The sequence below is a fragment of the Procambarus clarkii genome, chromosome 79, assembly GCF_040958095.1.
Source record: "Procambarus clarkii isolate CNS0578487 chromosome 79, FALCON_Pclarkii_2.0, whole genome shotgun sequence".
Lineage (NCBI taxonomy): Eukaryota > Metazoa > Arthropoda > Malacostraca > Decapoda > Cambaridae > Procambarus > Procambarus clarkii.
Genome location: NC_091228.1, coordinates 6,881,463 through 6,903,407, shown reverse-complemented (window position 1 = coordinate 6,903,407; position 21,945 = coordinate 6,881,463). Strand labels below are relative to the sequence as shown.

Genomic DNA, 21,945 nt, shown 5'->3' with positions numbered 1-21,945 from the left:
TCCCATCCAGATTAAAAAATTTAATCCAAATCATATAAGATGGATTTTAGGCCGTAGATCAGGGATTTTTCTGAGGGTTTCAACTGATATTTCGAACAATAATCAATCATCTTATTGCAGTTATTCAATTAGCGAAATGAATAAGAACGTAGCCAAGACTACACAGAAGTTAGACTTTAAATTCTGACCCAGAAAACCAGGGTTAGAATTTGATCAAGCATTTAAGGAACCTCTAACGAAACCTATAATCTTTCCTTAAACACGACGGCTTTGTTTACACTTATAAGAAGAGTTTATGATCTCCGAACCACTATGAGGTTGTTTACAACAATAAATAAACTTTTGGTGCGAAGTTTCGAAGCTCGTAAACTGTTTACCAAATGTAACCAAAGCCTTCATGACTAAGATGTACTGGTTGCGTAAAATGGTTGATGAATCCCGCCTGAAGGTCAAGACAGAAGTATCCCGCCAAACACACACCGAAACTACGACGTTGGTACAACGTTGGAACAAGTTTTAACACTTCCTAACCAGTTATAACAACCAATATAGCAAGTTGTAACAACGTTCTAATACGTCATAAACACGTTAAGCCAAGATTTAACAACTTTATTACAAGTTGTAACAAGCGGAAAATAGAGACAGTTTCGGTTTGTGTTTCCAGGGATAAGACTAGCCTGAGTGGGGCTAAGGGGCCTGACAGCTGAGTGGACAGCGTTTGGGATTCGTAGTCCCAAGGTGTCGGGTCTGATCCTCGGTGGAGGCGGAAACAAATTAGGCCAGAGTTTCTTTCACCCTGTTGTCTTTGTTTACCTAGCAGTAAATAGATACCTGGGCGTTAGCCAGCTGCTACGGGCTGCTGCTTCCTGGGGGTGTGTAACAAAAAGGAGGCCTGGTCGAGGACCGGGCCGCGGGGACGCTATGCCCCGAAATCACCTCAAGGTAGGAAGGAAGGAATTATCAAGGGAAAGCGCCAAGCCATTACGGCTATATAGCACTGAGAAAGGGGTCAGGATAAGGATTTGGTGATGGGACGGGGGGAATGGAATGGTGCCCAACCACTTGTGGACGGTCGGGGATTGAACGCCGATCTGCATGAAGCGAGACCGTCGCTCTACCGTCCAGCCCAAGTGGTTGGGTCACCTCAAGGTGGTTAACCTAGCTTACGATTATATTCAGTGGAGGATCAGCCTCACAGCACAAGACGCCTGAACTACCAGTGAGTAATCTTTACCCACTGGGACATTAACCCTGTCCCAGTGGATAATTTTTACCCACTGGGACATTCACCCTGTCCCAGTGGATATTTTTTACCCACTGGGACATTCACCCTGTCCCAGTGGATAATTTTTACCCACTGGGACATTCACCCTGTCCCAGTGGATAATTTTTACCCACTGGGACATTAACCCTGTCCCAGTGGATAATTTTTACCCACTGGGACATTCACCCTGTCCCAGTGGATAATTTTTACCCACTGGGACATTCACCCTGTCCCAGTGGATAATTTTTACCCACTGGGACATTCACCCTGTCCCAGTGGATAATTTTTTCCCACTGGGACATTCACCCTGTCCCAGTGGATAATTTTTACCCACTGGGACATTCACCCTGTCCCAGTGGATAATTTTTACCCACTGGGACATTCACCCTGTCCCAGTGGGTAAAGGTCAGTGGGCGAAACTCCCTGTGTAACCAGCAGGGAAAAATAAATATCAAGTTTGATGATTCAGCTTTAGAAGCATGAATCTAAATTTTCAGTCTACTTGTTTAACTTTATTATCTTGAAAAAACTTTATTATTATCTTTATTATCTTTGTTTAGCTTTATTATCTTGAAAATGTTGTATTTTTTGTATAACAAGAACTGAATATCCTCGTGGAAATTTCATACTTTTCTAATATATGATTTTAATGAATATCACACGATTCAAAATGATATATTCATCAGTGAGTGAACTGGGAAGTACTTTGGTCCGTTATCCATCTCACCTTTGACCTGTTCAGTACACTTCCCCTTCCTGTGTACAAGAACAACAGGTTCTTTTATATTGTTCATGATTCGTCATGAACAAGAACATCAGGTTCTGTTATATTGCCCCTGATTCATCACCATGTACACGAACATCAGGTTCTGTTACATTGTTCCTGATTCATCACCATGTACAAGAACAACAGGTTCTGTTACATTGTTCCTGATTCATCACCATGTACAAGAACAACAGGTTCTGTTACATTGCTCCTGATTCATCACCATGTACACGAACAACAGGTTCTGTTATATTGTTCCTGATTCATCACCATGTACAAGAACAACAGGTTCTGTTACATTGTTCCTGATTCATCACCATGTACATGAACAACAGGTTCTGTTACATTGTTCCTGATTCATCACCTGTACACGAACAACAGGTTCTGTTACATTGTTCCTGATTCATCACCATGTACACGAACAACAGGTTCTGTTATATTGTTCCTGATTCATCACCATGTACAAGAACAACAGGTTCTGTTATATTGTTCATAATTCATCACCATGTACAAGAACAACAGGTTCTGTTACATTGCTCCTGATTCATCACCATGTACAAGAACAACAGGTTCTGTTACATTGTTCCTGATTCATCACCATGTACACGAACAACAGGTTCTGTTACATTGTTCCTGATTCATCACCATGTACACGAACAACAGGTTCTGTTACATTGTTCCTGATTCATCACCATGTACACGAACAACAGGTTCTGTTACATTGTTCCTGATTCATCACCATGTACACGAACAACAGGTTCTGTTATATTGTTCATAATTCATCCCCGTGTATAAGAACAACATATTCCGTTGTGATGAACATGATGAATATATAACGGATCTGTTTAGAATGACACAGAAGTAAGATAAAGAACTGGAGGAGGAAGTGGAGAAGCAGACGATTACAACGAGAGGAAACAGAGAGTGTGGGAGAGTTGTGATAAACAGGAAGTATGAAAACAATCTTGGAGAACAGACCATAGATTACAGGAGTAGAGAAAATTGGAGCAAAAACAGGAAAAAGAGAAAAAAGAGGCGAGTGATGGGGTAAGAGAAAGTGAGGGGGGTGTGGGTGAGGGATGGGGTGAGGCAAAGTGAGGGATAAGTGAGGCAAAGTGAAGCATAAGGCTAGATAATGAGAGGTAATTAAAGGCATCTGGAAGAATGAGTTCAAGGGGGACAAGACAGAATGAAGGAACATACAGACGGGACCAGGAGCTGGGGTCCACACAACAGGATGTGTGGTGGGGGGTCTACCTGTCCCACAATAGGAACTGGGGGGTCCCCAGCTCCCACAACAGGAACTGAGGGTCCCCAGCTCCCACAACAGGAACTGAGGGTCCCCAGCTCCCACAACAGGAACTGAGGGGTCCCTATCACCCACAATAGGACCTGATGTTCAGTCTCTCCCACAATACGGAAGGGACAAGAGTGACAGTAATCCCGGTGTGCTGGGACAGTGTATAAACAGCCCACCCGTCTCTCTCCGAGGCCTCGTTAAAATTCAACTCATCTCGTTAATCTCAGACACTTCATCTCTCGAATTATAACTCCATTTGCATGTGGCTGAAACTCTGTGATTAAATTTACTTTTTCCACATAATCATCTAAGATGTAAGAGAGAGTCTTCGTGTCTGAGTGGGCTACAGGTGTTGGTGAGAGGGGGGGGGGGGCAGATGTTGTGCCACTGGGGAGGGGATGGGATGGATCAGGAGAGAGTGCCAGGCTATTACTACTGTATGGCACTTGGAACGGGTCAGGATAAGGATTTGGGATGGGACAAGGAATGTTGGCCAACCATTTGGACGGTCGGGGATTGAACGCCGACCTGCATGAATCGAGAGATATCGTGCCGTTGGTGAGGGGACAGATGTCAGTTGAAAGCTCCACATGTGAGCTTCATATATAGCTGACTGCTGCATTCATTATATATCTGGCAGCTTCGCTTCACAGGTGAAGCTCAGATCCACCATTATATGTCCCATTTAGCATTAACAATGCTAAGTTTTAACTCCTATAACGTATAGGACCCGTTTGGCAGGAGGCTACGAGGCTCAGGCTACAGGAAGCTACGAGGCTCAGGCTACAGGAGGCTACGAGGCTCAGGCTACAGGAGGCTACGAGGCTACACGGACGGTGGACCATAGCTTTCCCCAGATTTTCAAAGAGATCTGTGACTCAAAAGAAAGATTAAGAACCACTGGTCTTGAGAAACACCAGAGCAGGCGATGAGTCACAATAACGTAGCTAAAGTACGACTTGAGAATGGTCCAGGACGGACCGAAACGTCGTCGTCGTCCCTTCACCTTCTAGTGTGTGGTCTGGTCAACATTAGCCACGTTATTGTGACTCCTCGTCCGAATTAGCTGTGAGGACTTAATGATTAGAACGTTACCATAGACTGCGCGAAAGATTTACATCATTTGTGTCAAGAGCTATAGTTATAGGGATCTAGAAAGTCCCTATCTCGCTGGATGGTTAGTCACCCAGTGGCTTTCATCGGATTTAAAACAGTTCGATGATAGATCCGTGCAAAGCTGTTGCTCTGTGAGTGTGTATGAGCGAGATAGTGCAACCCAAGTGTGTGTGTTCTTTGCTCCTGCAAGCTGCCATGTGCCAACGCTTTAATATAAATTAAACACTTGAACGCCTCTCTGCACTTGCATGGAAATGTAAACAAATTAACGAGTGTTCATGATAAACAGGACACGTGCTCTCGAGCACCTGCTCCCACACCTGCTCTCACACCTGCTTCACCTTGACGCCAGGTAAAGAGGCGCCTCTTATGTTCCACTAGAGCACCGTGGTGAGATATTACCCCTCCCCCACTCCCCTACTGAGAGGAGCTCACCTCTGGTTGAAGTATGTTGACCAGACCACACACTAGAAAGTGAAGGGACGACGACGACGTTTCGGTCCGTCCTGGACTATTCTCAAGTCGATTGTGACTTGAGAATGGACACAATTGACTTGAGAATGGTCCAGGACAGAACCGAAACGTCGTCGTCCCTTCACCTTCTAGTGTGTGGTCTGGTCAACATACTCCTCACAGCTCATCTCATCGTTCAGGCCTCACAGCTTCCACACAAGTCAGCAACATGACAGCTCACCTCACCCACCAACGTACTCCCAATTAATTGGCTCCTCAAGATGGTGAGAGAGACGATGGGTACGAAACCAGGGTTTAAATGGGTACGAAACTACATCCTAGTTTACCGTATCTCTCATGCTTAACAGTCGGACTGATGACAGCTGTTCTGTTGACGAGTCTAAGATTATTAATATCAGTATTTAATAATTGTCAGACGGATCTTATGGTTCAATCATTTTTTTTTAAAGAATATTCAACGTTCTAAATCGACGAAAGTTTTAGATCTATATAATTGACCCAAAATATAGCTGTAGATATAACATAGTTAACTGTGTCTAATGAGTTGATGCAATCTATATAAAATTGACTATTTGTCAAAAGTTGGAGACCAAACGCTCTGGGCTAGTCTCATTAATTTATTTTAGGATTGTTATTGCATGACGATTGTCAAAGAGGGGATGGGGGTTGCCGCCCCCCTTGTGGGTGGGAAGGTGGGAAGACTGGGTAGAGGTGACTGTAGATGGGGACAGATAGGTGTGAAAATATTTACTGTGGTAAAGGCACTGTGTAATGAAGATAGTTATGGTGATAGGGTAAATAGGGTGTGTGTGTGTGCGTGTGTGCGTGTGTGAGTGTGTGTGTGTGGAGGAAGGGGAGGTATGGAGGATGATGTTGTTGAAGAGTAAGCCACCACGAGAGGAGGTACGGGCCTGAGTAGCCCGTAGAGGTTTGGAGTGAATGTGATCTTAGGTCGAGTAACATCTTCAAGTAGAAGATGTAGGGGAGAAGATGTACGGTAGGGGGAGATCTATAGGCACCGGGGGTAGACCCGAGCACCACCGGGTACGCCATACAGTACCTCATATATGATATTGTTTACAAAGAGTTATTGATAAGTCTTAATACTATTTTTATCCTATTCCATTAGCGCCATTAGAACCAACATAATAGTTGTGAGTACCGATCTGTGTAAACCACATTTTGAATGGAGGAAAATTTCTACCCAATGGTTTACTTTGATTATGTAAATCGTCCAATAGTTTACAAGACTGGTCGTGGAAACTCGTCCACACAATTTGAGATTTCATGGGACAATTATTCGATAATTTATAATTGTTCGTCTTATGGCAATAGGTCAATAAATGTTAACAAAAATTATATATTCTTTATATATTATATATGTATTAAAATTAAATTAAAATTAAAATTAAATTAAAAATTATATATGCTTTAAAATAATAAAGGAAGTGAAGCTATGCGTCTCTCTCTGCTGCCTCTGCGAATTGTTTTTATGTAAATATATGTAAATATGTAGATTATAGAGATATGTAATATACACACTTCATCATAAATTAACGACAAGTGATCTGTATGAATAGATAAATGATATCAAAATATATATACTGTATGCACGAAGGAACGAAATAAGTATATCAAAATTTACAGATAATAGACAAGTAGGTTAAATAAATATCTGACGGTCGCTATATTAAACTGGTTATCCCCCAAGATATCACACCAAGAATTATGAAGGTATTGTGTGCTGGAGAAATATATGGGAGGTTTGAACAAGATGTAAAGTGCCCGAGTCTCTTGTTGGTTGATTAAGAATTAGGCTCTAGATAAGGGAGGGGGGGGGGGAGAGAGAGATAGTTGTGGAGATACTACCCAACCCCCTCAAGTGGTCGTTACACCTACCACCCACCCCTCAAGTTCCACCTACCACCCAACCTTAAGTTCCACCTACCACCCACCCCTCAAGTTCCACCTACAACCCACCCTTAAGTTCCACCTACCACCCACCCTTAAGTTCCACCTACCACCCACCCTTAAGTTCCACCTACCACCCACCCTTAAGTTCCACCTACCACCCACCCTTAAGTTCCACCTACCACCCACCCCTCAAGTTCTACCTACCACCCAACCTTAAGTTCCACCTACCACCCACTCTTAAGTTCCACCTACCACCCACCCTTAAGTTCCACCTACCACCCAACCTTAAGTTCCACCTACCACCCACCCTTAAGTTCCACCTACCACCCACCCTTAAGTTCCACCTACCACCCATCACTGCTACCACCCACTATCAGGCGCCTTCCTTTAACCGCCCATCAAGTGGCCCACCTGTTCCACCCACCAAGTGGGCCACCTGCCCTCCCCCCCCACCAAGTGGGCCACCATCTACCATTCACCAAGTGGCCCACCCCCCTCCCCCCCCCCACCCACCAAGTGGGCCACATCTCACTTCCCATCACTAAACGATCGCCATCTACCACCAGTTCTACACCTTACGGGCTATTCATGCCCGTGCCACCTCTTGGGTGGCTTAATCTTTATCAATCAATCAATCACCAGTTCTAGAATGCGCAACAGTGGCATGGAATCCATCATTCTTTAAAATGCGCAGAGATCTGTAGCAAAGGCTTAAAAAGAGCCTCATTATGAGATAGGCATTATCAAGAGGAAACGCCAAGGCAGTACGACTATATAGGATTTGGAAGGGATCAGGATAACATGGGATGGGACGGAGGGAAAGGAATGGTGCCCAAGCATTTATGGACCCTCGGGGATTGAACGCCGACCTGCATGACTGCCCTACCCATGCACATTATTTAATGTCTTAGTGAGCATCACCCCAACATCTTATAAAGCTCTCAGGGCATTATATTGCTGTGTTGGGACATTTATATTCACGCTCCCTGTACCTCACTTGGGGTGGACGGTAGAGCGACGGTCTCGCTTCATGCAGGTCGGCGTTCAATCCCCTCGACCGTCCACAAGTGATTGAGCACCATTCCTTTCCCCCCGTCCCATCCCAAATCCTTATCCTGACCCCTTCCAAGTGCTAAATAGTTCTAATGGCTTGGCGTTTTCCCCCCCCCCCCTGATAATTTCCTTCCTTTCTGCCCTCCCATGCTCCCCCCTCCCATGCTCTTCCCCTCCCATGCTCCCCCCCTCCCATGCTCCCCCCCTCCCATGCTCCCCCCCTCCCATGCTCCCCCCCTCCCATGCTCTTCCCCTCCCATGCTCTTCCCCTCCCATGCTCTCCCACACACCAAGCTGTCACGTTTAACATGATCACGCCCCTTTCCATGGCTGCTTTTTTCCTTGGCTCTCATGGGGAGGTGAGGTGTTTTGTCTGACTTGAGTGAAGATTGTGTCGAGGTGCTGCTCGGAGCTGCCAAGTCCGATGTGTTACGGCCGCTTGCAAGGGTTAAGCTTGTGTTTTATGGAGATGGGGGGGGGGGGGGTTGAGGTGGGAGTCCCACTGCTGTGTTACATGTCAAGCTGAGGCAGGGATATGCTCTGCTTGGCAGCCAGTGATATGCTCTGCTTGGCAGGCAGTGATATGCTCTGCTTGGCAGGCTGTGATATGCTCTGCTTGGCAGGCAGTGATATGCTCTGCTTGGCAGGCAGTGATATGCTCTGCTTGGCAGGCTGTGATATGTTCTGCTTGGCAGGCAGTGATATACTCTGCTTGGCAGGCAGTGATATGCTCTGCTTGGCAGGCAGGGATATGTTCTGCTTGGCAGGCAGTGATATGCTCAGCTTGGCAGGCAGTGATATGCTCTGCTTGGCAGGGAGTGATATGCTCTGCTTGGCAGCCAGTGATATGCTCTGCTTGGCAGGCAGTGATATGCTCTGCTTGGCAGGCAGGGATATGTTCTGCTTGGCAGGCAGTGATATGCTCAGCTTGGCAGGCAGTGATATGCTCTGCTTGGCAGGGAGTGATATGCTCTGCTTGGCAGCCAGTGATATGCTCTGCTTGGCAGGCAGTGATATACTCTGCTTGGCAGGCAGTGATATACTCTGCTTGGCAGGCAGTGATATACTCAGCTTGGCAGGCAGTGATATGCTCAGCTTGGCAGGCAGTGATATACTCAGCTTGGCAGGCAGTGATATGCTCAGCTTGGCAGGCAGTGATATGCTCAGCTTGGCAGGCAGTGATATACTCAGCTTGGCAGGCAGTGATATACTCAGCTTGGCAGGCAGTGATATACTCAGCTTGGCAGGCAGTGATATGCTCAGCTTGGCAGGCAGTGATATGCTCAGCTTGGCAGGCAGTGATATGCTCAGCTTGGCAGGCAGTGATATACTCAGCTTGGCAGGCAGTGATATACTCAGCTTGGCAGGCAGTGATATGCTCAGCTTGGCAGGCAGTGATATACTCAGCTTGGCAGGCAGTGATATGCTCAGCTTGGCAGGCAGTGATATGCTCAGCTTGGCAGGCAGTGATATACTCTGCTTGGCAGGGAGTGATATACTCAGCTTGGCAGGCAGTGATATGCTCAGCTTGGCAGGCAGTGATATACTCAGCTTGGCAGGCAGTGATATGCTCAGCTTGGCAGGCAGTGATATGCTCAGCTTGGCAGGCAGTGATATACTCTGCTTGGCAGGGAGTGATATACTCAGCTTGGCAGGCAGTGATATGCTCAGCTTGGCAGGCAGTGATATGCTCAGCTTGGCAGGCAGTGATATACTCTGCTTGGCAGGCAGTGATATACTCTGCTTGTTCCAGGTTCGCTTGTTACACTTGGATAGAGCTGTTAAGTCCTTCTTGTTGTGATTTTGTGATGTGAATTTCAAGTGACCTCTATTATTCCTATTTTTTTAATGGTGATGCCTAATGACTGTAGACACTTGGTAAGTAATGAAAGAACCTCTGCCCATTTGTTTCCGCGATAGCCGGGGATCGAATCCCATGTCCATAGGACTACGTATCCAGCGTGCTGTCCACTCAGCCATCAGACGCTCTATATGGGCTGACCATGCTGCCTGCTTGGCTTATGTTGCAGTGATAAGCTAAGCTGTTGCAGGACTTAAGGAGTGCGGTCGTGAGCAGCTCGTCTAAGTCGCCTCGGGGGTCATCTTAGCCAGCGATCAGGGCGTGTGAACAGGTTGCTGGTGAGCCCTAAAGTTACATTGTTCTTTTTGTGAGAACGGGAAGTTCAAAAGGAGAACGAAAAGGAGAGTTCAAACTATTAGGAGAGCGCGCCAAGTCATTGTGACTATAAGCTCTTGGAAGGGGTCAGGATAAGGCTTTGGGATGGGACAGGAGGAAAGGAATGGTCCCCAACTACTGAATGGTCATTGTTTACGAGGACGGGTTGCTGTGAGGGCCATGAATGGTGGTTGCGTCGTAAACACAGCGGGCCATGGGGGCCAGATTCACGAAGCAGTTAAGCGAGTACTTACGAACGTATACATCTTTCCTCAATCTTTGACGGCTTTGGTTACATTTATAAAACAGTTTACAAGTATGAAAACTTCCCAATCAACTGTTGTTATTGTTATAAACAGCCTCCTAGTGCTTCGGAGCTCATTAACTGTTTAATAATTGTAAACAAAGCCGCCAAATTTTGAGAAAAGATGTACAGGTTCGTAAGTGCATGCGTAACTGCGTCGTGAATCTAGCTCATGGGCCAGGAGGGACTGCTTAATACGCACTAGTTAGATATAACGACCTTTCGTAACACTTGCCTTTTATAACGACCATAAGTAACAAAAGCTTTTATTAGCGGCTGCTTATTGAACCAGACTATTTAAAGCAAATGCCAGTTGAAGCGACCACCTACATTTAAACTTCAGTGACATATAACGAGCTCATTTGAATTCTTGCTATAACGACCACTCGAGTAAATGTCAGGTTTATAGACCGCCTCCTGAAGCACATGATGGGCTACAACGGCCTTATATAATGAAGAGTAATATTAGTATTCAGAATAAATGCCAAACTGAATAATTTTCAGGAAATATTAATATTTCCTGAAACAAATATAAAATTTAACAAATTTATAACAAATATAAAATATTTGTTAATATAAAGACTGACTCCTCCTGCTCTCGTTCCTCTACCAGCCACTTGGGCTGGACGGTAGAGCGATGGTCTAGCTTCATGCAGGTCGGCGTTCAATCCTCGACCGTCCAAGTGGTTGGGTACCATTCCTTTCCCCCGTCCCATCCCAAATCCTTAGCCTGATCCCTTCCCAGTGCTACATAGTCGTCATGGCTTGGCACTTTATCCCTGATAGTTCCCTTAGTTCTCCCCCCCCTACCCCTCATCTTCCCCCTCTTCACCCTCTTCACCTTCTTCATCTTCAACTAAAGGATGTCCTATCTTCATCTAAAAGGCTAGAATGAGTCACTATTACGGGCTATTCATGCCCGTGCCACCTCTTGGGTGGTTTACTCTTCATCAATCAATCAATCAATCACCAGTCCTGGTTGATGAATGATCAGCTGTAATAAACACCATATAATACAGTAAATGCGGTTATATAGCGCCTATTTACAATTTACATAGTGGCCTCTTCCTAAGTTATATCTGCTGAATAAATCACCCCAAAGAGGACCACTTTTTACTGGATAGATGACTTATAAGAGTCAGCTAATTTACTCGGACATTTACTTGGACATTTACTCGGACATTTACGCGGACATTTACTCGGACATTTACTCGGACATTTACTCGGACATTTACGCGGACATTTACTCGGACATTTACTCGGACATTTACTTGGACATTTACTCGGACATTTACTTGGACATTTACTTGGACATTTACTCGGACATTTACGCGGACATTTACTCGGACATTTACTCGGACATTTACGCGGACATTTACTCGGACATTTACTCGGACATTTACTCGGACATTTACTCGGACATTTACTATATTTAAGACGAAGTGAAGACTTGTAACTTTAACAAAAAGATTTGTTCATCATAAAATGTAAATGTTTTGACAAATCAGTTCATATTAACATTTTATAAAGAACTTTACATTCATAAATTTTACGAATTAATGAGTGAAGTAAACCAGTGTTCGTCCACACGACAATGGTACACTTGGGAACACCACCAACACAACGAACGGTACACAGGTGAACAACAACGGTACAAAGGTGAACACCATGTGAACAAGCCACCATGAACGTTCACCACCACCACAGATCACCTATACAACATATACAGTAGCCAGTTGGGCACAAATACCCACAAAACAATACACCAAAAATATAACATCAACAAGACGACTCATCAGTTGTAAAACAACTCATCCTGAACACATCAACCAGCATAGTTCATCATCAGGATATGAGTGCTGAACAGTAATTCACAACCCCTTATCACTAATCATCACTATCATACATTCACAACACACAGCTATCAGCACAAACCTCGTATATAAAGCATCATCTTCAGTTCTCACTATTCACGACCAAAGATCACATTCACTCCAAAAAATCTACCACTTAGGGGCTATTCAGTCCCGTGCTGCCTTTGGTGGTGGCTTAATCTTCATCAATCAATCATATACTCACTATACCATGTATACTCACTATACCAACATATAACATATCCAACACTCACCCTCCTGGAGGCTACGCAGCTCTGGTCTCCTCGTTCTCTGTAAGATGAAAACAAACAATTTTGTGAACATTTAGATTGTAATAACGTTGAGCAGAAAACACACAAGAAAGTGAAGGGACGACGTTCCTATTGCACACTAGCGACTTGAGAATGGTCCAGGACGGACGGAAACGTCGTCGTCGTCCCTTCACCTTCTAGTGTGTGGTCTGGTCAACATATTTCAGCCACGTTATTGTGACTCCTCATCTACAGATTGCAATAACATTCGTGCGAATTTAATATTCATGGGGGACAAGATACCACCGGAAGACGGCCTTTTCTTAATTAGACAAATGTTGTTCTTAAGCATGGTGTGTGTCATGGGCTGTAGTGCTGGCCCCAGGAAGCGTTGGGTCAAGTTCCGGGGAACAGGAGATGAGGAAAATGAGAATGAATTTGTAAACATGATCATGAAATATTCCCAGTCACGCCCACCAGCCGATACTCAGCCCGCATCCGGCGGCTTCTAGACACGTGAGAGACTCAATGCTTTATCACCGAGACGTTACCTATGAATAAAAACATTCAATGGAATACAAAGAAGGTGAGAATGATTATCAGGAGGAAGTGATAAGGCAGAATGATTATATAACACTTGATAACCTAAGAGGTTCAACTAACAGGCATCAAATTGTGGTTGAACACCAATTTTTCTTGTTTCAAGTTCAAGTTCAAGTTTATTGAGACAAGACAGAAATATATCTCAAAGGGATAAAGTAGCTTAGGCTATTTCTACCCTCCAAATTTCTCTTGTTTCGTCAAGCCCCTAACAAGTCTTTAGCCTTTTCTGTGGACTCTGAAGGTGTGCTCACACTCGAGGAGTCCGCTCTCATCTTTACGACCTCTTGGATCACTTCGTGAAACACTTACTATCGGGTGCTAGGAAAATTGTCGACTCAACTTTTCTTGGTAAGCTTGCGTACGTGTCCTCGCCTATGTGTCCTCACCTAGTTGTACTCACCTAGTTGTGATTGCGGGGGTTGAGCTTTGGCCCTTTGGTCCCGCCTCTCAACTGTCAATCAACTGTTACTAACTACTAATTTTTATTTTTTTTCCACACACACACACCCAGGAAGCAGCCAGTGACAGCTGTCTAACTCCCAGGTACCTATTTACTGCTAGGTAACAGAGGCCATCAGGGTGAAAAAAACTCTGCAAATCCGTTTCCACCTGCCGGGATCGAACCCGGACCCTGGGATTACGAGTCCCAAGCGCTGTCAATTTAGCCACGGCCCCTGTAGATGTGTGTATGCACTCACCTAGTTGTACTGACTTAGTTGTGCTTGCGGGGGTTGAGCTCTGGCTCTTTGGTCCCGCCTCTCAACTGTCAATCAACTGGTGTACAGGTTCCTGAGCCTACTGGGCTCTATCATATCTACATTTGAAACTGCGTATGGAGTCACCCTCCACCACATCACTTCCTAATGCATTCCATTTACTAACTACTCTGACACTGAAAAAGTTCTTTCTAATGTCTCTGTGGCTCATTTGGGTACTCAGCTTCCACCTGTGTCCCCTTGTTCGCGTCCCTCCAGTGTTGAATAGTTCATCCTTGTTTACCCGGTCGATTCCTCTGAGGATTTTGTAGGTTGTGATCGTGTGTACTCACCTAGTTGTACTCACCTAGTTGTGTTTGCGGGGGTTGAGCTCTGGCTCTTTGGTCCCGCCTCTCAACCGTCAATCAACAGGTGTACAGATTCCTGAGCCTATCGGGCTCTGTCATATCTACACTTGAAACTGTGTATGGAGTCAGCCTCCATGTGTGTGTGTGTGTGTGTGTACGTGCATGCACGCGCGTGTACGTACATGAAACAGCATCCTCTGCACGTACCTTCGAGCTAAATAAATAGCATCAGTCTCCAGAGACTGCAACCAAAAAATTCCTTAAGCTAATTAGGCTGATAGTTAATCTCAGGCCGGTCACCACATTAGGCAGGAACTGTGTGACTAGCGACGGTATATCCCGCTGGCCTGGACCACCACTTGGGAGATAAGGACCACTTGGAGATAAGGACCTGGAGATAAGGACCACTTGGGGAGAGACCTGACGATAGAGGACCACTTGGGAAGAGACCTGACGATAGAGGACCACTTGGAAAGAGACCTGACGATAGAGGACCACTTGAGAAGAGACCTGACGATAGAGGACCACTTGGGAAGAGACCTGACGATAGAGGACCACTTGGAAAGAGACCTGACGATAGAGGACCACTTGGAAAGAGACCTGACAATAGAGGACCACTTGGGAAGAGACCTGACGATAGAGGACCACTTGGGAAGAGACCTGGAGATAAGGACCACTTGAAAAGAGACCTGGGGATAGAGGACCACTTGGGAAGAGACCTGACGATAGAGGACCACTTGGGCAGAGACCTGACGATAGAGGACCACTTGGGAAGAGACCTGGCAATAGAGGGCCACTTGGGAAGAGACCTTGACGATAAAGGACCACTTGAGAAGAGACCTGACGATAGAGGACCACTTGGGAAGAGACCTGACGATAGAGGACCACTTGAGAAGAGACCTGACGATAGAGGACCACTTGGGAAGAGACCTGACGATAGAGGACCACTTGAGAAGAGACCTGGAGATAAGAACCACTTGGGCAAAGACCTGCAGTACCTCGCCTGCCCCTCTGGCTCAAGAGTGGGCGTCGGTAGCCAGATAGTGGGCGTCAGTAGCCAGATAGTGGGCTGGCGCTAATGATGGATTGTGTCTAATTATGTGGGACTGGTCAAATGAGGAGACGAACAGGAATGTCGCTGGCAAATTGTGGGCGAGTTTTCTGTCAGGAAGTTGATGAAGGACGCTGTGGATACTGAGACCAGGAGCAGACACGCTAAGGGTGAAGTTAATGGGGGAATTTAGAGAGAAAGAGAGGGAGAAGTGATAAAGGCAGCTGGGAAAAGAGAGAGAGAAGGAGAAAGACAGAATCAAGTGGGTGAAGATACAGTCAGGAGGTCCGTAGTGGCTTCAAGAACCGGGGAAGTGAAGTTGTGTTTCAACTCGTGAGCGAGTGAATGTACTCGTCTGAATGTGCTGGCAAGGGTCGAGTGCTAGCTCATACTGGTCTCACCGGCCTGTAGTCTATAGTAGTACTATAGACTGTACTACTGTGTCTGTACTATGCCTATAGTCTATATTAGTACTATAGACTGTACTACTGTGTCTGTACTATGCCTGTAGTCTATATTAGTACTATAGACTGTACTACTGTGTCTGTACTATGCCTGTAGTCTATATTAGTACTATAGACTGTACTGCTGTCTGTACTATGCCTGTAGTCTATATTAGTACTATAGACTGTACTACTGTGTCTGTACTATGCCTGTAGTCTATATTAGTACTATAGACTACAGGGAGTCGGGAGTCACTGTGTGGACTCTATACAATGACTTAGGACTCTTATGTTTCTCCTCATACCAACTTCTGCAACGATTGGCTTCTACGCCTAATAGGGAGCCGGTGACTGAGCGGACAGAACACTGGACGCGTGATCCTGTGGGCCCGGGTTCGATCCCGGGCGCCGGCGAGAAATTTTCCAATTTCTCTGAGTAAACAAATCCATCATTACAAAGGTTCCTCCATCATGTTAAATGTTAGGATGGAAGGTGGTGACTGGGAGTGAGGAAAATGGGGAGAGAGAGACCCGGGCGCTGCTGGATACCTCTCCTGGTCGGTTATATAACGCGTTCTTAAACCTACTGTATGCACCACTTACGGGCTATTCATGCCCGTGCCACCTCTTGGGTGGCTTAATCTTTATCAATAAATCAATCTACTATATGCGCGGGAGACATCTCCCGTCACGCAGGGTGCAGTCGCACCTCCACAGATCTCCAGTATCAGCTCTTGATACTGGTAATGGCTCAAAAGGGCCACCACTTACGGGCTATTCATGCCCGTGCCACTTTTTGGGTGGCTTAATCTTCATCAATCATCAATCTACTATATGCTATACTCTCCTATATATAAGAGGGCACGAATGGGCGCTTCAGACTAGGGTCCTCGTAGCCTGGTGGATAGCGCGCAGGACTCGTAATTCTGTGGCGCGGGTTCGATTCCCGCACGAGGCAGAAACAAATGGGCAAGTTTCTTTCACCCTAAATGCCCCTGTTACCTAGCAGTAAATAGGTACCTGGGAGTTAGTCAGCTGTCACGGGCTGCTTCCTGGGGGTGGAGGCCTGGTCGAGGACCGGGCCGCGGGGACACTAAAGCCCCGAAATCATCTCAAGATAACCTCAAGAAGACTTGAATGAGTGGGTGGAGTGGCACGAGTTTTCTTTTAGCGTAAAAGTAGTGGGAAAGTGGAATTAACTAAAGGAACAGGTTGTAGAAGTCAACTCTATTTAACAAATTTAAAAGGAGATTTGATTGGGAAATAGATCAGGAGTCGTTGCTTTAAACAACTAGTTGCTAGTAAGGCGGGGTCCAAGAGCTAATGTTGATTGATTGATTGATGAAGATTAAGCCATCCAAAAGGTGGCACGGGCATGAATAGCCCGTAAGTGGTGGCCCTTTTGAGCCATTACCAGTATCAATAGATGAAACTGGAGATCTGTGGAGGTGCGACTGTACCCTGCGTGACGGGAGATGTCTCCCATGAGCTAATACTGATAAAGATTGATAAAGATTAAGCCACCCAAAAGGTGGCACGGGCATGAATAGCCCGTAAGTAGTGGCCCTTTTGAGACATTACCAGTATCATTAGCTGATACTGGAGATCTGTGGAGGTGCGACTGCACCCTGCGTGACGGGAGATGTCTCCCGTGAGCTAATGCTCAATCCTGCGGACTCAAATAGGTAAATAGGTAAGGTGAGTACCCCCTGGCTTGCGTGTGAAGGCGGAACTCAAGAAATAAACAGAATGTTTACATTTGTGAACAAGTTCGAAGAAATTACGAGATCATAACTGCACTGAAGTGTGGGGGATGGTGGGGAGGGGTGGTAGTGGGGGGTAGTGGTGGGGACTGGGAAGTGGATATGGTGGAGGGATTGTGAAGGAGTGGGGGGGGGGGGAGGGGGGAATCCCTGGAGAATACATTAAACTGCCGCTCAAGACTTATTTCCTGGAATTCACTAGGATCGCAGCGTGCTCCCGACGTACGCCACAACATCACTTAAAACAGGAGTCACCGTCTTTCTCTATAATCAGTCCTGTGTAATGCTTCAGTTTCAAGTCAATTCAGTCCACTTCAGTTATGAATATACTTCCAAATCCCCCAAAGAGAACTCCAATCAGCAATCATTCAGACTCGTAACCAGAGAAAGGCATTCACCATTCACCTTCAAAGAGATTATGCTTAATGTAAGTATTATGTTAATTTATTTTTCGTGAAATTGAATAATGCTCATTTCTTGATGCCAACTAAATTTATGATTAATGCCCAATCGTTTATGAAGCAACATTTTGAATGCACACTTTATGGGCACTATGCAGGCGATGAGTCACAATAACGTGGCTGAAGTATGTTGACCAGACCACACACTAGAAATTGAAGGGACGACGACGTTTCGGTCCGTCCTGGACCATTCACAAGTCGATTGTGGGCCATTATGGGCACTATGATGGAAGTGTGTCACGATGAACAGCTTACACCTGCAGTGCCGTGGCAGAGTGCCTCCGTCTGGCACTGCTCTGGTGTGTTTGTGTGACACTGACCTCCCTCTGTTTATTGTGAGTTTTGAGCCAGCTCTCTCTCCCTCCCTCCCTCTCTCACCTCTCCTCTCCCCTTCTCTCACCTCTCCTTTGCTCTCTTTCACCTCTTTTTCGACCCTCTCTCACTTCTCTTTTTATAATTTCTCTCCCTCATTAGCCCCTCCCCACTCTTCTCTTCCTTCTAAATGTTTACTTAAAATTTCTCCTTTACCACTATGCCTTATCTACATCACTCTCCTCTACTGTCTTTCCCTTCTCCATCTGGGTCTCCTCCACCTCCTTGTCCTAACTCACCTACAATAATTCGAGACCCATACCACATACATTTGATAAACTACTCACAAGGAAAATGATTTTTATTTTTCCTTTACCAAAAAAGCCCTCTACACGTATGAACAAATGATCGTTCAAACTGTGATTGCGAGGAGAAACACTTGGGTTAAGAGCATCTTGGGAAGATCCTTGAGAGTGGCTGCGACGTCTCCTCAGAGGGCCAGCCTCCGGTAGATAGCTGTGGGACATCTCTCCTCCTCAATCTTCTCACCCTTCTCCATCATTCGTTTTTGCTTCGCGGAGACGACCGCTAGAGGGAAGGACAAAGCAGGGAGGGATGCGAATATGGTGCACACAGCAGAACGGAAGAGGGGGCAGCGAGGTCATGGGAAGGGTGTGGAAGAGAGCAGGAGGGAAGTAAGTGGAAGAGAAGTGGCAGGAAGAAGAGTAGAATTAAGGAGATGGAGATGGAGTGGTGTGTCATCTGGATGATTTAAGGCCAGTGTCGCGGTATAGGAATCAAAATAGTTTATTTAGCATCATGTTTTATCCTAGAATGATTTTCTCAATCGTCGTCGTGACGCCCCAGCTGGACCAGGGCGGGCCAGGGTGGACCAGGGTGGACCAGGGCGGGCCAGGGTGGGCCAGGGTGGACCAGGAGCTGGCCAGGATAGATAAGTTCCAGCAGCAGCAGCGACAGGAAGGAACAGTGCCCAATCATCCTACCTTATCCAGGATTTTATCTCTGGTCCTGTGAACTATATGACGAACACGCTGCGCGTAATATATCCTTAAGAGATGGACATATTACCGTCGTAATATGTCCACCCCCCCCCCTTGAGGGGGGGTTTGGGGAGGGAAGCTCGGATGGGGAGAGGAGGGAGAGGGAGGGAAAGGGAAGGGGAAGAAGAGAGAAGAGGCTAAATATTGTACAAGGAAAGAGGAAGACAATAGTGGGAAAGTTATAATTCTCAGTGAGAAAGATCTGGGAGAGTGATTTAAGGAATATGAGAAGGAGATACGAGGACAAGGAGAGGAGAGGAGAGATGAGAAGTAGAGATATTTCATAATAGATAGAATACTGTAGGTCGAGTATGGCTATCCTGCGACTCTCTCTCTCTCTCTCCCTCTCTCTCCCTCCCTCTCAGAATCTCTGAGAGGATGCACTTGGTGAGTGTGGGGGCCTCAATCACTAACACTCAGGCCCTTCAGAATATCCTTCAATAACCTAGCAACAAATCTTACCTCAAACGACTTAAAGAAGCTAATACAGACTTAAAAAAACCAATCAGCATCTAATGTAGATAGAAAAAGCCTTCAGATAAATCTATGCAGGATTCTGCATTGGTTAGAGACTCGGTCGTAGAATGTTTTAAGGTAATGTTCTTTGGTAATACCAAAGCTAAACATTATTACAAACTGTCTGGTAAACAGCTTGGCAAAGCAAACACGGAGCTAGATTGTGGCGAGGACAGTGCTGTGTGTGTGTGCTTAAGCTTCTACTCAAGCTTTATTACTCGAAGCTAAACACAGCTAACGCAATAGTGGCTTGATTAGCTAGGGGGGATTTTGACTCTAAAACGCTATAAGACCACGCTAACTTTATAATACATTAGTCAGGCTCCACCTCCAATAAAAATCAACATTTCGCGTTTCTTAATATTTAACGAATGATAACAACTTTGAGAGTAAAGACAGTGACGACTTCGTTAATGCTATCGTCGAGAAATTTGTTCCATTGTTTTTTTTTTATAAGAAATTGTTTATTCTGTTGTAAATAATAAACAACTGGTGGAGACCTTGGGACGAGGTGAATCTTCTCTCATTTATTACATCGTATGCAAATTAGGTGCAAGGTATACTTAGAAATAATTATTCACATCGAGAAATTGAAATTGAAATAAGTTTATTGAGGTAAAATACACACAAAGGGATGAGGAGGTAGCTCAAGCTATTCTCACCCCGTTCAGTACATCGTGTTAATACATGCATATAAACACATCACAAGCAATAAACATATTACCAAACATTCTGAGAGATAAAACTGATAGAAGCCTTTGGCAGGAACATAACAGAAATAATAGATCAACTTTAATGCCACGGAAAAAAACTGGTTCAATTGCAAACAGGAGCTGCTTTGAATTCTAAATCATGGGGGGGACTTCAACCCCCCCCCCATAAAGAGATAAACATTTACATGTCCTCCTTTACACAAGTAGTATGGTATCAGACGTATACACAAATACTTTTATAACCGAGGTATACTGTATAGACAATTTGCAAGAGACATTCAACCTAAAATTACAGTCTTGGTGCAAAAGTCTTATATCTCTCAAGAATTCACATCGAGAGGTTTGTCTATGTCGAGACTGACACCTATCTTAGCTATGAAATAATTAGATTAGATAGTGTCAAAATCTTCGTAACAGGATCAGTTGTGTAATCTTTAGTGTAAGATCTTAATCAGATCTGGTGACCATCTGAAATAGTGTAATATGTGAATTTTAAGAGAGTAAGACTAGCAGCTTATTAATCATTTAAGATTTCAAGAAGGATTTACAGTCTTTCTTCATCTACTGTGTTGGTAGAACCTATAGTATTTTTTTTTCCTTTTTCATGATTTTCTACCACAGATGTGGCCACACATTTACAATGCTAACCATTATATATAAATTTTATTCTATCCTCCATGGACAGGGTTAGAGATCTGTTAAACATATAGTTCAGTGATTTATTGAGCAATCAACCAAAGTTATTGCAGTGTCTATAAAAATGCTAATCTAACCTACATACGTAAATACATAAATACACAGATTTACTTCTGTCCTACATCTTTTTGAGATGATTTCGGGGCTTTAGTGTCCCCGCGGCCCGGTCCTCGACCAGGCCTCCACCCCCCAGGAAGCAGCCCGTGACAGCTGACTAACACCCAGGTACCTATTTTACTGCTAGGTAACAGGGGCATAGAGTGAAAGAAACTCTGCCCATTGTTTCTCGCCTGCGCCCGGGATCGAACACAGGATCACAAGATTACAAGTCCAGTGTGCTGTCCGCTCGGCCGACCGTCTCCCAAACAGTTTTTGGGAGCCGGTTCTCGGCTCATAAACAGTTTTTAGGAGCCGGTTCTCGGCTCATAAACAGTTTTTGCGAGCTGGTTCTCGGCTCATAAACAGTTATTGGGAGCCGGTTCTCGGCTCATAAACAGTTTTTGAGAGCTGGTTCTCGGCTCATAAACAGTTATTGCGAGCTGGTTCTCGGCTCATAAACAGTTTTTGATGCAAGAACCTTTATTGGTGGGCTGTGGTGCCGTTCGTGTAGGCAGTACTAAGTAGCAACTGTGTTAATGCAACCCGTTCTCGCAAATTTAATGTCAATATTGACTTATTAAATATGTGCATAGGTGACATACTTAACATAATAGTTTCCCTTGAAAAGCTTCATGGAAAACACCGACCTTACCTAACCTACTTAGTATGTTA

The 21,945-nt window shown here is 45.1% G+C and overlaps 1 protein-coding gene across 4 annotated transcripts in view; it reads right to left on the bottom strand.

Annotated features, from left to right (window-relative positions):
* LOC123764498 (uncharacterized) overlaps positions 1–21,945 on the bottom strand; it is a 157,834-nt gene that overhangs the window by 42,563 nt on the left and 93,326 nt on the right. For all 4 annotated transcript variants that reach the window (XM_045752383.2, XM_045752384.2, XM_045752386.2 and 1 more), the window contains exon 3: positions 12,496–12,532. In XM_045752383.2, the coding sequence (XP_045608339.2) occupies positions 12,496–12,532 (37 nt within the window). The remainder of the gene's footprint in view (positions 1–12,495; positions 12,533–21,945) is intronic.